The sequence below is a fragment of the Malania oleifera genome, chromosome 13, assembly GCF_029873635.1.
Source record: "Malania oleifera isolate guangnan ecotype guangnan chromosome 13, ASM2987363v1, whole genome shotgun sequence".
NCBI lineage: Eukaryota > Viridiplantae > Streptophyta > Magnoliopsida > Santalales > Ximeniaceae > Malania > Malania oleifera.
Window position 1 is genome coordinate 20,710,534 of NC_080429.1, and position 13,013 is coordinate 20,723,546.

The 13,013-nt window shown below is 34.3% G+C and overlaps 1 protein-coding gene across 1 annotated transcript; it reads left to right on the forward strand.

Annotated features, from left to right (window-relative positions):
- The first annotated feature begins 12,118 nt into the window (after nt 1–12,118).
- Nucleotides 12,119–12,505, forward strand: LOC131146759 (14 kDa proline-rich protein DC2.15-like). Its single transcript, XM_058096529.1, has one exon. The coding sequence runs from the start codon at nt 12,119–12,121 to the stop codon at nt 12,503–12,505; it is 387 nt and encodes a 128-aa protein (XP_057952512.1).
- The last annotated feature ends 508 nt before the right edge of the window (nt 12,506–13,013 follow it).

A 13,013-nucleotide genomic window follows, 5' to 3' on the forward strand; every position in this document is an offset into this window, starting at 1 on the left:
TATTTTAAAATACTCAATGTCTAAGTGCATATCAAAGTCCATAAGCCTACATTGAACAAATCCAATGGATTGACTAGCCTAGGTCAACCCCAAACTCAGGTCATAATCTGACCCTTCATAGGATCTAAGGTACATGGACCAACATCAAGGAAAGGAATGGTTGAGGGAGTAATTGAATTGAAATTGTGGCCCATCAATGGTCGTGTTAATCTTGAAATCTTTCATTAGTGGATTTTTCTAGAAATCTGGCAAAGTAGTTACTTAGGTTACATTGCATTCATGCAATCATGCATAATTTCACACATACCCATACACAATAGGTTGCATACATGTTCATATCCCTATTTGTATGTATTTGTGCACTAGGTGCACCCATGCATAAACACCCATTGCATAACATAATCATTCCATGCTCAATTTCATAACCATGCATGCATAGTCATTTTCAACGAATCAATAATCACATTCCAATTATATGCAAAATCATGGTCCGAGGTGGTAAAATTAAGATCCGGGATTCCACTATTGAGCAGAATAAAAACGATCTCTCTATTATAGGAGAAAGGTTAAGTTTATAGGAACTCTTCGTCAGATAACGGTTGAAATGTTACAAATGCCATCGGGTTAAAGGACTGATTGGTATTCAACTTCAAAAGTGAGCTCACGTGATACAAAAATGATGTGCTTGATCACCTAAGGGTTATAACAAGAGGAATGCATCCATGCTTTTCATTTAAATAATTTTGAAATTGAATGAAATAAAAATGTCTTTCAGTCTCATCTCATTTCATCCTCCTTAAATCATTACCTTGTGCCAAATTTTGTCCATTTTTGCTTTGTATTTTGTGTAAGTGTCATAGGAAGTAATTTTATCAGTACAAAGGACTTGGAACTAATAGTTGGTTATGGGAGTCTATATAATGGGGCAAAAAAAAAAAAAAAAGGTGATGAAGGAAAAACCTCCAAGTTAAAGTTTAGTAAAGGACCCCACTTCAAGATGTTGTCAAGGAGCTTTGTGGGATGTGGATTTCAAAATGATGAAGAGTCGTAGGAGAAATATACAGAAATAACTTATCAAACTTTGTCCTACGTTTGTTTGATGAAATCGATCAAAAAGTCTCTTGTCTTTGTTATCTAAGTCATGATTGATGTCTTAAAGGTATGATGATTATATTTTGATCAAATGAGGGGTGACCATCTTTGGTCGACTAGTATCCCTAAAAAGAACCAAATATTAATTTACCATTTGTTAACCAAGTTGAACCTAAATGTTAAACCAATCTTTTCTTAAAAGTCAGTTCATCAAAAATTCAACCTGGGTTTGGGTCTCCTGGTGTTAGACAAGTCATTTGAGGCAATAATTATTATCAAAAGGATGGCATGCCATTTTTCTGCTACCCAAAAGAAAGTCAAAGAAGAAATCCATTGCAAGCCCTTTTGAGTCTGAAAAATTCAATTCTTGATTAACCCGTCAAAGGATCACACCCCACACTGGGGCAGTTTTAAAAAGATCAGTCTCAAATGAGATCCAAATAAAATTCTAAAAAGTCCTTCATGAACGGAAAAGCAAAGAGTGCAGTAAAAGAAGAAGAAGCGGGAAAAAAGAGGAAAAAAAAAAGGACAGAAAGAAATAAGGGACATACTACATATGTGATCGTTGACCAAATTACCCTTGACGAAATCGATGATTTTGAGCCCTATTTAACTCTTTTCTTTTAACCCATACCCTTAGCCTACATTACGGTCCAAATGAAAGTCCTGACCAGATTGGTATATGTTGTTGTCTCAAAAGATTTGTTAGACTCAATGTTGAGTTTGAACTACGTAATGACCTGATCCTGAAAAGGTATGTAGGCAACTTGTTCAAATGACAAGTTTGGTCAATACTTTGCGAATACTGCACCACAAACTGGGGCAAAAATGTTTATTAGGGGATGGGATTTTTGAGCCTTAGTTTCCTTATTATCGGTGAAACCTAAATCCTAAACCTACATTCCGTCTCGTGTCTTAAAGTCCACCTTGAGATTGAAATATTGATCAAACTACTTAATGAGACACTAGTTATAATTCAAGATAGGGAGTGTGAAATAAGCTTGAAATAACTAAGAAATAATCTCTAAGTGGTGATACAGTGGAAGAGTTATGGTTATGAGGCTAAAAAGAAAGAAAAAAAAAAGTTTTCCTATTGATATGATTCTCTAAGCTAGCAAAGTTACATTAGTGTCAAAGTACTAGTAAAACTTATCTCCTATGAAACAAGCATAGAAAATCAAGCAAAGACAAGCAAGTTTGTGCATTCCATCCATATTCCCATTGAGATTGAGTTATTTGATTGCATGCTTATTTATTTAAATTTCGAACAAATTTTAAAACATTAAGGATGCAATCCAAAGAACGTCCTTGAGGAGAAAATGTAAGACAAGCAGGATCAACCACAAATGCATCTACCAAGGCGGGTGTCATGTTGAGTTTCATAGGAACACATTCAGGGACATCTATGTCAGTTGGGAATTCAAAAATATGGCCAAGATCAGAATTGGATTTGTTACGGGCTCGTTGGTAAATTGGCATGTCATCATGTATTATATATAAATCTCCTTGCCTTTCAAAGCTTCAAAGGAGGATGGATAGTCAAAGAGTTTCAGAATCACCAGTAGTTTCTGTAAAGAAGATTCCTGTGGAGAAAGAGAAGTCTAATTAAGGTAAACGTCATGTCAGGTTTCAGAAATCGGCTTCTTCAAGGAGAATCTAACTACAGGGTTAAGATCAGTGGCAAATACATTCAAATGGGGCAAATTTCGAGTCAAGTTTCAATGGGACCCATTCAAGCACCTTTTATTAGATTGGAATACGAAAATAGGGTCAAGATCAGCTATAGATCCGTTCAACTGGGGCAAATTTTGTGATCAAGTTTCATTTTAGCCAAACCAGTCACCTCCATGGCCGGATGAATAAAAAAAAAAAATTCGAGCTAACATCAGCTATAGATCCATTCAAATGCTGCAAATTTCATGCAAAAATTCAGAAATATGGCCAAGATAAAAGATGAGGTTATTGATCACAAGCGCGCTGGGAGAAAAGATTCATGCATTTCCATGCATTTCATGCATTACCCTACATTCCATGCATTACCCTACATTTCACACATTACCCTATATTTCACCCATTATCCTACATTTCATGGATTACCATACATTTCTTGCATTGTCATGGATTTCATGCATTACTCTACATTTCATGCATTGTCATGCATTTCATGCGTTACCCTACATTTCACGCATTATCATATATTTCACGCATTACCATACATTTCATGCATCATCATGCCTTTTCAGGCATTGTACAAAAATTTTTTTAAAAAATAATAATAAAATAAAAATGAATACTTGCATACATATGGCAACATATCCCTGCATTCTAGCTTCGCAAGTTAGCAACATGCATACATAAAACAACATGTAACTGCATTCTAACATCATAAGTTAGCAATATGCATACATATAGCAACATATCACCACATTCTAGCATCACCATTAGCAACATTTATACATCGTATAAAATTATTCAGTCAGTCTCGTCTCATCGTACATCTCTTTTCATCATTATCTAAGCAACTTTTGTCTCACTAGTGTTTAAGTCATTATTGTGTGCTTCGGCACTTGGGTTCCTACACTCGATGCACATCATCCCCATACTTCGGTGCTCGGGTTCCTATGCCCTATGCACGTCGTCCTCATACCTCGGCACTTGGGTTCCTACACCTGATGCACATCATCCCCATATTTTGGTGCTTGGGTTCCTACACCCTATGCACGTCATCCTCATACTTCGGTGCTCGGGTTCCTACACCCGATGCACATCATCCCCATACTTCGGTGTTCAGGTTCCTATACCCTAATGCACATTATCCTCACACTTCAGGTTCCTACAACTAATGCACAGCATCCTCACACTTTGGGTTCTTACACCCGATGCAAGTCATCATTTGTGAACCATAACTTAGGTTCTTATGCCCGATGCGAGTCACCCTCCATGAACTATAGCTCGGGTTCCTACACCTGGTGCGAGTCACCCTCCGTGAACTATAGCTCAGGTTCCTACACCCGCTGCGAGACACCCTCCGTGAGCTATAGCTCGGGTTCCTATACCTGGTGTGAGTCACCCTACGTGAAGAATAGCTCGGGTTCCTACACCCGATGCGAGTCACCCTTCTTGAACTATAGCTCGGGTTCCTACACCCAATGCACATCATCCCCATACTTCGGTGTTCCTACACCCGATGCACATCATCCTCACACTTTGGGTTCCTACACCAAATGCACATCATCATCACACTCCAGGTTCCTACACCCGGTGTGAGTCACCCTCCCTGAACTATAGCTCGGGTTCCAACACCCGGTGTGTGATGACCCAAAAATATATATATGATTAAAGCACAATAATAATAAAATAATAAAAATGGTCATTAAGTTAATATCAATACAGAAGTGTTTTTCTGTAGGATCCTTGATTCCATGTTTGATGCCTAAGAAAGACCTTATCTTAGCGAGTGCTCAGAGACCATTGCGGCTCAGTCGCTCCCTGGAGGTCGGCCTGGTCAAAATGGAATTTCATAAGATAAACAGGATAGACACTGTTTGTACATGTAAATAAGTATATATACATAAAATAGTGTTTTGACAGACATAATTTGTAGAAATACATAATAAGATGATAATAATATAAGTATCATATGTGGGGCCCACAAGACTATGTGGGGTCCACATGAGTCCCGGAGGCACAAGACACTGTTTGTATATGTAAATAAGTTCATAAAATAATATTTTGACTGATATAATTTGTAGAAATATATGATAAAATAATAATAATATAAGTATCCTATGCGGGGCCCATAAAACTATGTGGGGCCTACATGAGTCCCGAAGCCGTATGGAGGTTTACACGAGTCTCAAAGTTATGTAGGATGCATAAAATCATATAAGAGTTATTCGAGTTACGTAGGATCCATTCGGGTCTCAAAGTTGTGTGGGGCCCACAAGACCATGTGGGGCCCACATGAGTTTTCAAAATTCAAATTTAAATCTTGTTCAAAAATAAATAATAAAATAAATAAATACTAAAAATAGTTTAAAAGTAAAAACAATGATAATAATGATTAAGAAAAATAATAAAATAATTAATTAACTAATTGACTAATTAATTAGGTAAGTGATTAATTAAAAATTTATTTAATAGGAATGGTGGCAAGCACTCCCACATGGCCTCCATCCCCACCCCATACTCAACCCATACCTTACCCATCCCTTGTCCATTCTTTAATTTTTTTAAAAATTATAATTTCACCTATTTCCTCACACTTTTATAAATTTCATTTCTTCCCCAAAATTTTCCAAGGAAGAGAAGGATTAGTGAGTGAAAGAATTTGTGGTGGAGAGAGAATTTTTGAATAAATTCTCAATCACCCACTCTTTCTGATCTCATTTCTTAGAGATAATTACAGTGTTCATAAGGAAGAAGGTAAGTAAATTTTGATTATGTTAGTTTTTTTTTATTTAAAATTCATACCCGAGTTTATTTTATAAGTAAATTTCAATTATGTTAATTAGTTCACAAAATTTTCATGAGTTTATTTTTACGCGTATTTAATTATACCAATTCTATCTTTAATATACTTGCATATATTTTTGGGTTAAGAAATGTTCTAATCCTCTCGGGTAAATTTTCAGCATTTATTTCTATTCAAAAATAAAATTATATATATTTTTAACACAAAAATTGTGTGGCATGAGTTTATTTTTACGTTACATTTTTTATGAAAATATGAGTAAAGATGAGATTTTCACGATATTATTTTAAATTGTATAAATTAAAATAATATGATTTTAAAACCCCTTATGGCAACGAAAGTACAAAGTTACATATGCTCGGTACCGCAACTTAAAGTTTATATGGATCAGAATGCACCCATGCTGTTTACAGAGTGGTTATTTATGTTAGTGGATTTCTCCTGAGTGCACACCTGGTTCCGGACCAGGACTTAATAAGGAAAATCTCACTTAAAGTTTACGTACGTTGATTTAGTTTGGTCGACCAGCCAGTTAAGTCCAGTCTTCGGACCGCACAACCCAATTATGGGGGTAAACATGACTTACGGCAAACAGGCCTAAGGGTGGTTTTTACAATATATGTTTATACATATTTAATTACATGTACAAAGTTACTGATGATTTGAAGGAAAAGTATAAGTTTACATGAAAATGATCATTTTAGTGCTTAAATGACGATCTAAAGAAAACGTATAAGAAAAAGTATATGTATATTTATCATTAAATATTTATACAGTTTTAAAGTTAAAAGTTTAATTTAACAGTTACAGTATATGATTATAAAATTTTACTGTTATAGTTGATGGTAAAAGTTTTATGTAGAAAATTTTAAATTTATATTTATTCTAGAGACAGTTTTGAAGTTATAATGTTAAATATTGTTTTACGAAATTTTTAAAAGCTCATTTTGACCACATACTAATAATAATCTTATTTACTTACTGAGCGTCGTCTCACTCCAATCATATTTTTATTTCAGATAACTCTGAAGAGCATGTCAGAAATCAGGCTTAACAAGCACGCGGGTGGGGATAAAAAAATAAAGATTTATTAGAAATATTAGCATGATGCCAGATATTTATGTTGTGAAATTTTTCTTTTTTAAAATAAATGATTGTAATATGGATAATTAGTGCTCTGGTTTAATAAAAATTGAGTTTATTTGCTTCCGCTGTAAATCAATAGTAAAAAGTTAATATCCCAAAACCCTCGGGGTTGGAGTGTTACACGATGCAAGTCACCCTCTGTGAACTATAGTTCAGGTTCCTACACCTGATGCGAGTCACCCTTCGTGAACTATAGCTCGGGTTCTTACACCCGGTTTGAGTCACCCTCTGTGAACTATAGCTCGGGTTCCTACACTCAATGCAAGTCACCCTCCGAGAACTATAGCTCCGGTTCCTACACCCAGTGCGAGTCACCCTTCTTGAACTATAGCTCGGGTTCCTACACCCGGTGCGAGTCACCCTCCGTGAACTATAGCTCGGGTTCCTACACACGATGCGAGTCACCCTTCGTCAACTATAGCTCAGGTTCCTACACTCGGTGCGAGTCACCCTCCGTGAACTATAGCTCGGGTTCCTACACCCGGTGCAAGTCCCCATCCGTGAATTACAGCTCAGGTTCCTACACTCGACGCAAGTTGTCCTCATATGCTCTCAAGCCCGGTGCAAATCGGTTTTCACGGATTATTTTAGTCTCTTTTGTTTACATTTGATTCTGTCCAAAATCGGGGTCTTTTATCTTTGCAAGTTTGTTGCTACAAATAACGTAGGAGAGTTCCTACTTTTACTTTGAAGCAACGAAACCTACAAAGAGGGGCAGCTATAGACACCCCATTCTTTCCCAGACCCAATCTAGCAAAAGTTGTTGTTATTATTATTTATATTATCTTTATTATTAATTTTACTATTATTATAATTATTTTTATTATCTTACTTTATTATTATTATTATTATTATTATTATTATTATTATTATAAAAAAGATAAAACCAAAACAAAGAAGGGGCTCTCTAGGGTTTTGGGAATTTATTTTTTATATAAGGCAACCTTATTCATCTCTCTCGTTAGCCTCCCTCCACTGCGCCGACCATCAACCCAGCCAACAACCAGCAACCTTCCAGCCTCCCTCAGTCCTCCACAGCCCCAGCAAATATCCAAAAAACCACCAGAGCTCCTCTGCTTCACAGCTGCCATCTTCACCATCTAAACTCGAAGCAGCAGCAGACCAGCTAGCTCTGCAGACCCTCAGACCAGAACCACAACAGCAGGCCAGATGAGGAACCTTCTCCTCTGTTCCCCCTGACGCACCAGCAGGTCCGCAACCTTCAGGCGCCAGCCACCCCGAGCCCTGGTTTCCAGCTAGCCACGCACCAGCTACTACTCCGGCCACCCATCACGACCGCCTGCAGCTTCGCCGAGACCAACAACTTCCATCTTCGGTCTCTGCTGCAACTCCGGCAGCCCCTGTTCTCCGACATCTCCACGAGAACCCACGGTGAGTCCCCTGCCTCCCTCTGTTGTTTCTGCTGCACACTGTCTATATACATACGCACACACAAATATATAAATATATATACATATGTATACTGGTGTCATGTGGATTTCAGTACATAAAGTTAGGTTAAGTTAGGTTTTTTTTTCTTTTATTTTCGCATCAGTACATCATGCTATTTACACACATACTAACTTTTGTCTATTATTAGTTTGTTAAGTTTTTATTTATTTATTCATCTATTTTATTTTATTTTATTTGTTAACTAGTACGCTTGTCAGATAATTAGAAAGGAGTTTTAATGTAATATTCGTGTTTAAACTATTGTATATATATTCCTCAATTTTGTTGTCATAGGATTTGTAATCACTATTATCTTTAGTGCTTAATATTCATGTTTAAATTTTCATAATGGTAAATATTAACTAGTTTATTTTTCTTGTGGCAAGATTTTTGTTCTCCTAATATTTCTTCATGTTTAATTAATTAATTAATTATTTATTTATTTATTTATTTTATCATTGTTTTTTTTTATACATATATTATTATGTTTTTCTTTTTAATTAGTATTCATGCTCAGGTCTTTTAGGAAGGGTTTTATGACTGGTGTTTAGGTTTAGTGTACGAATACACATATTAGCACTGTAGGCTATTTAGTATTGATATCTTTGCAGTTTATCATGTTCATATAAAAGGATGTTAATCATTATGCCAGAATTAATATTTAGGGTTTTAGCTATCTATAGGTTTAAAATTTAGGGTTTTGGATTATCATCGTGTGGATTTTGCACTATTATTGTGGTGGATTACTACTATAGTATAATTCTTTTTATGGCAGTATATATAAAAATTATTAAGTATGTCTATATTTAGTAGTACATATTAGGTATTTTGGTGCATTAGGGTATTCTTATTATGGTATCTAGTATAATATTATTACTATATTTATACTTAGTATGACCTATTAGGGTATTTCTAGTATTTTAACATATGTGATACTACTTAATATGGTATTTTTAAGATATTTAGAATTACCTATTAAATATATATTTTATTTTAGTACCTATTTTGACCTTTGTAATATTTTAGTAGATATGCGTTATTATTAATATTATATGCATCGTGATAGTTTGATATCTCAACTTATTTTTCCTATTAGTATATATTAAAACCTTCCATGCTTGTATTTTCCTATAAAAATTTTCTATACAATTTGAAAATTTGGGAGAGTATTTTCTTAAATATTTTATTAATTCTTATTCCTATGATTTTAAAGCAAGGGTATGGGCTTTCGGGTTTCACGTACCTTTAGTTATGAGGGAATATGTATATATTTATATATTACATATATTTTTGTATTAATTTAGTTATTTAGTTATTCATTTTGCATGTGTATTGGTAAATTCACTATAAGAGTAATTTTAAAGATTTTATAAGTTAACTTAGGGATAATTTCAAATTAATTAGGTACCATTTGTAAGAATGGGCGCATAGAGAGTGCTCGTATCTTCCCCTCGCGTGACCGAACTCTCGACCCTAGCTCTGGTGATGTAGATCCATTTTACCCTTAACGGGGTAGGAATAATGTTTTCTTACCACACTAAAAGGTTAATGGCGACTCTGATAATTCCTTGTTTTTCCTAAAAAATTTAAACATACTATTTTTATTTCGCCACCCCGGGGCACACACGCTTTGGGACGTCACGACAGAGACCATTCTGAAGCACTTGGGAGGGTCAAAATTGGTCAAAGATGAATAGAAATGCAATAAAAACACAGAGCCCTAGTTTTGATCTCAATTAATTCTCCAAACCATTTTAGACAATTTTCGATCACTTAGGAAGGTTAAATTTGGTCAAAGATGAACAGTAATGTAGGAAAAATAAAAATAAAAACTTGATATTTATTTTAATTTTTGTGTGCAAAACTTAAGATTTCATCAGATCGCTTTTAAGCATTTTGAGTCATTCCAGATCACTTGGAATTGTCCAAAGTGGTTAAAAATGGGTAAAAACGTCTCGATATGTCAAAAATAAATTAAGAAAGGAGAAAAAATCACAATTTGTTTCATGTTTTTGGTGAATTGATACCTAAACAAAATATGGTATCAACAAACATCAATTCAATTTTAACGAAAATTTTCTTGATGTTAATTTATAGTTGCCTTCCCATCTGCAATGTCAAGTATGTTGTTGTCGAAACTTTTCACAAAATCTATCTTTGGTTTGGTGAACTATTTTTAAGCTAGAGGATATATATTTGAATATATGTCCCTCTAGGAGTTTGCATAGGAGGGGACATAGTGAGATATACCATGCTTAATGTGAGTTAGGATAGTAAAATATCAGGAGAATAAATTCAAAAAAGAATTTATGGTTTTGAGGCATAAATAATTACTATCTTTGAGTTGATAATATTTGGCCCTGCTCGAATAAAGTTGTTACAAGAAAAAAAATAAAGGTAAAAATCACCTCCATTGAATAGAATATTTGACTATACAAGAAATAGAGTAAATTTTAAGATTTCTCTGCAGAACTTTCTAGAAATACGGTATTTGACTAGAGAAGAAATAAGTGGAGGCGGCAAGACATATTTTGATATTAATTTTAATTTTAAAATTAGTCTTGCCAATAAGACCTCTTATTTATAGAAAAAAAAAAAAAAAACTATAAATTGTACCCCTAATATTTTAGACATGATTGTGTATTTAAAATTGAAACCCTATTTTTAAATGACAATTACTTGAGGAAGTTCACAGTTATTTCCTAACAGTTATCTTGTCTCAAATTCATTTATGCACATGTGTCAAATGCCTCGTAAATATAAAATTCTATATAATTATTTGGTTCATTTTTTGCCTCTAATTTCAATTTTAGCTAGTGGATTGAACAATACTTTATAAATACATTGACCGATACAATCCTCTACCATATGTGGGTATTTTAAAATATTCATATATATAAATATAACGTATATTTTTATCCGAGGATTGAAACCATAAGACAATTTTTGTTTAATGATTGTTGTGTGTGTGTCTGCGCGCATAATCTATATAAAATTTTCATATATATATATAGCAATTTTGATCAACTTCGTGAGATATTATCCGCTTTGACAGATGTATTAAATTTCACAAATTTAATTGTTTCATAAAAAAGGCTCCACTTTAGGTTGACTAGGGTATTTAAAATGACAAATTATTTAATACACCGGGCATAAACCCGATCTAACTTGATTTTGCCACAAGTAAAATAAATAAATAAAGTTAATTAATTTAATTAGATACACACATATGGGGAAATCAAGTTAGTTCACAGCCAGTGTATCCTATAACTCTTTGGCCTTAATACACACCCCCACATAGGATTAATGCAATATATAATATCAAATTACTATTATAATGATCTCCACTCAATACATCATGCAAGGTAATATTGTTTTTTTTTTTTTTACCCATATTTCTCTATAAACTTGTTGCTCGGAAAATGCCCCTTAAAACTATTCATGTTGATCAATGTTCATGGATCTCAAGATTCTCAACTCATCCCCATCTTCTTCCAGCTACATCCACGGCGCCCAATCACATGCACTTCACGGCTTTTATGGATACAAATTTCCAATTTTTAATTCACACTTGCATCATATAATAGGACTTGATCATTAATTAACAATTAACTATCCAATACAATAGCAAGTAGGTTGATTAAAAAAAAATAAATGTTCTTGACTTTGAAATTAATTCCACCAAATGTAATCTTTTGATTTGAAGAATATTGTGTCATTCTTTTAATTAGCCAGATCATGCCTTCTAAAGCTTGCTAAAATCCAAGAACCCATTCTTCATGCAAGCCAACTTATGTTATTTTACTATTTTCCATTAACAACTCCACCGATATTGCACCCTATAAAACCCAATCCCCCGCAATACATCTAACTCATCAGCCCATCGAAGTTCAACATATCTCCTTTCTCTAGTCTCTTATTGATTCTAATTAACTTGTTCCAAGCTTTTCCGACATGGCTTCCAAAACCTCATTCTCGGCTACTCTTTTTCTTGCGATGAATCTCCTTTTCTTCACCCTAGTTTCTGGACAATATTGTGATTCTACATGCACTCCTGCAGGTGTTCCACCAGGCCAAATCCTAACTTGTCCTTCAAATACTCTAAATTTAGGTGTATGTGCAAATTTACTTAATGGGCTGCTCGGAATTATCATTGGTACTCCACCTACCGCTCCATGCTGCAGCTTGATTGCTGGTTTGGTCGACCTAGACGCTGCAGTTTGCCTGTGCACTGCTATTAAGGCGAACTTGTTGGGCATTAATCTTAACATTCCAGTTTCCCTCCGTTTGCTTCTTAATGCTTGTGGGAGGACTGCACCATCTGGCTTTACTTGTGCTTAAGGGATTTTTATATTTTGCTATAATCGTACAATAACATATGTGGTAGCCAGTGATGATGTGGGAATTGCTTGTTTTTCTAATTAATTACTGTGATCAGTCTAAATCCATGGTTGATTTGAAGACATTGTACTTCGTACTTTATTATTTATGTTTGCACTTGAGTTTTATGGATTTAATGAAATATCTTATTATATATTTGCTTGCACATGAATGGGAGAAAAAGTTAGCTTCAACTTATGTACATTTTAAAGCCATCATGTAATTGTCAAATATATGTGTGTGTGTGTCTAAAACTTTGGTCATCTTATGTTAAAAAGTAACTCTTATGCATTTACTTCCTTTTCTCTACACCACAATCATAATGCCATGGAATTGGCTTCTTCTTGTTTTTTTTTTTTCTTTTTTTCTTTTTTTCCATTTTTTCATCCACAATTTCCATCCATTTTAAATTACACCATTTTTGTTTTAATTAATTTTAAATAAATAAAACTTTAAAATTAAAAGAAAC

What these genes read in the sequence shown, in the direction of transcription:
- LOC131146759 (XM_058096529.1), top strand. Translation starts at nt 12,119, where the DNA reads ATGGCTTCCAAAACCTCATTCTCGGCTACTCTTTTTCTTGCGATGAAT.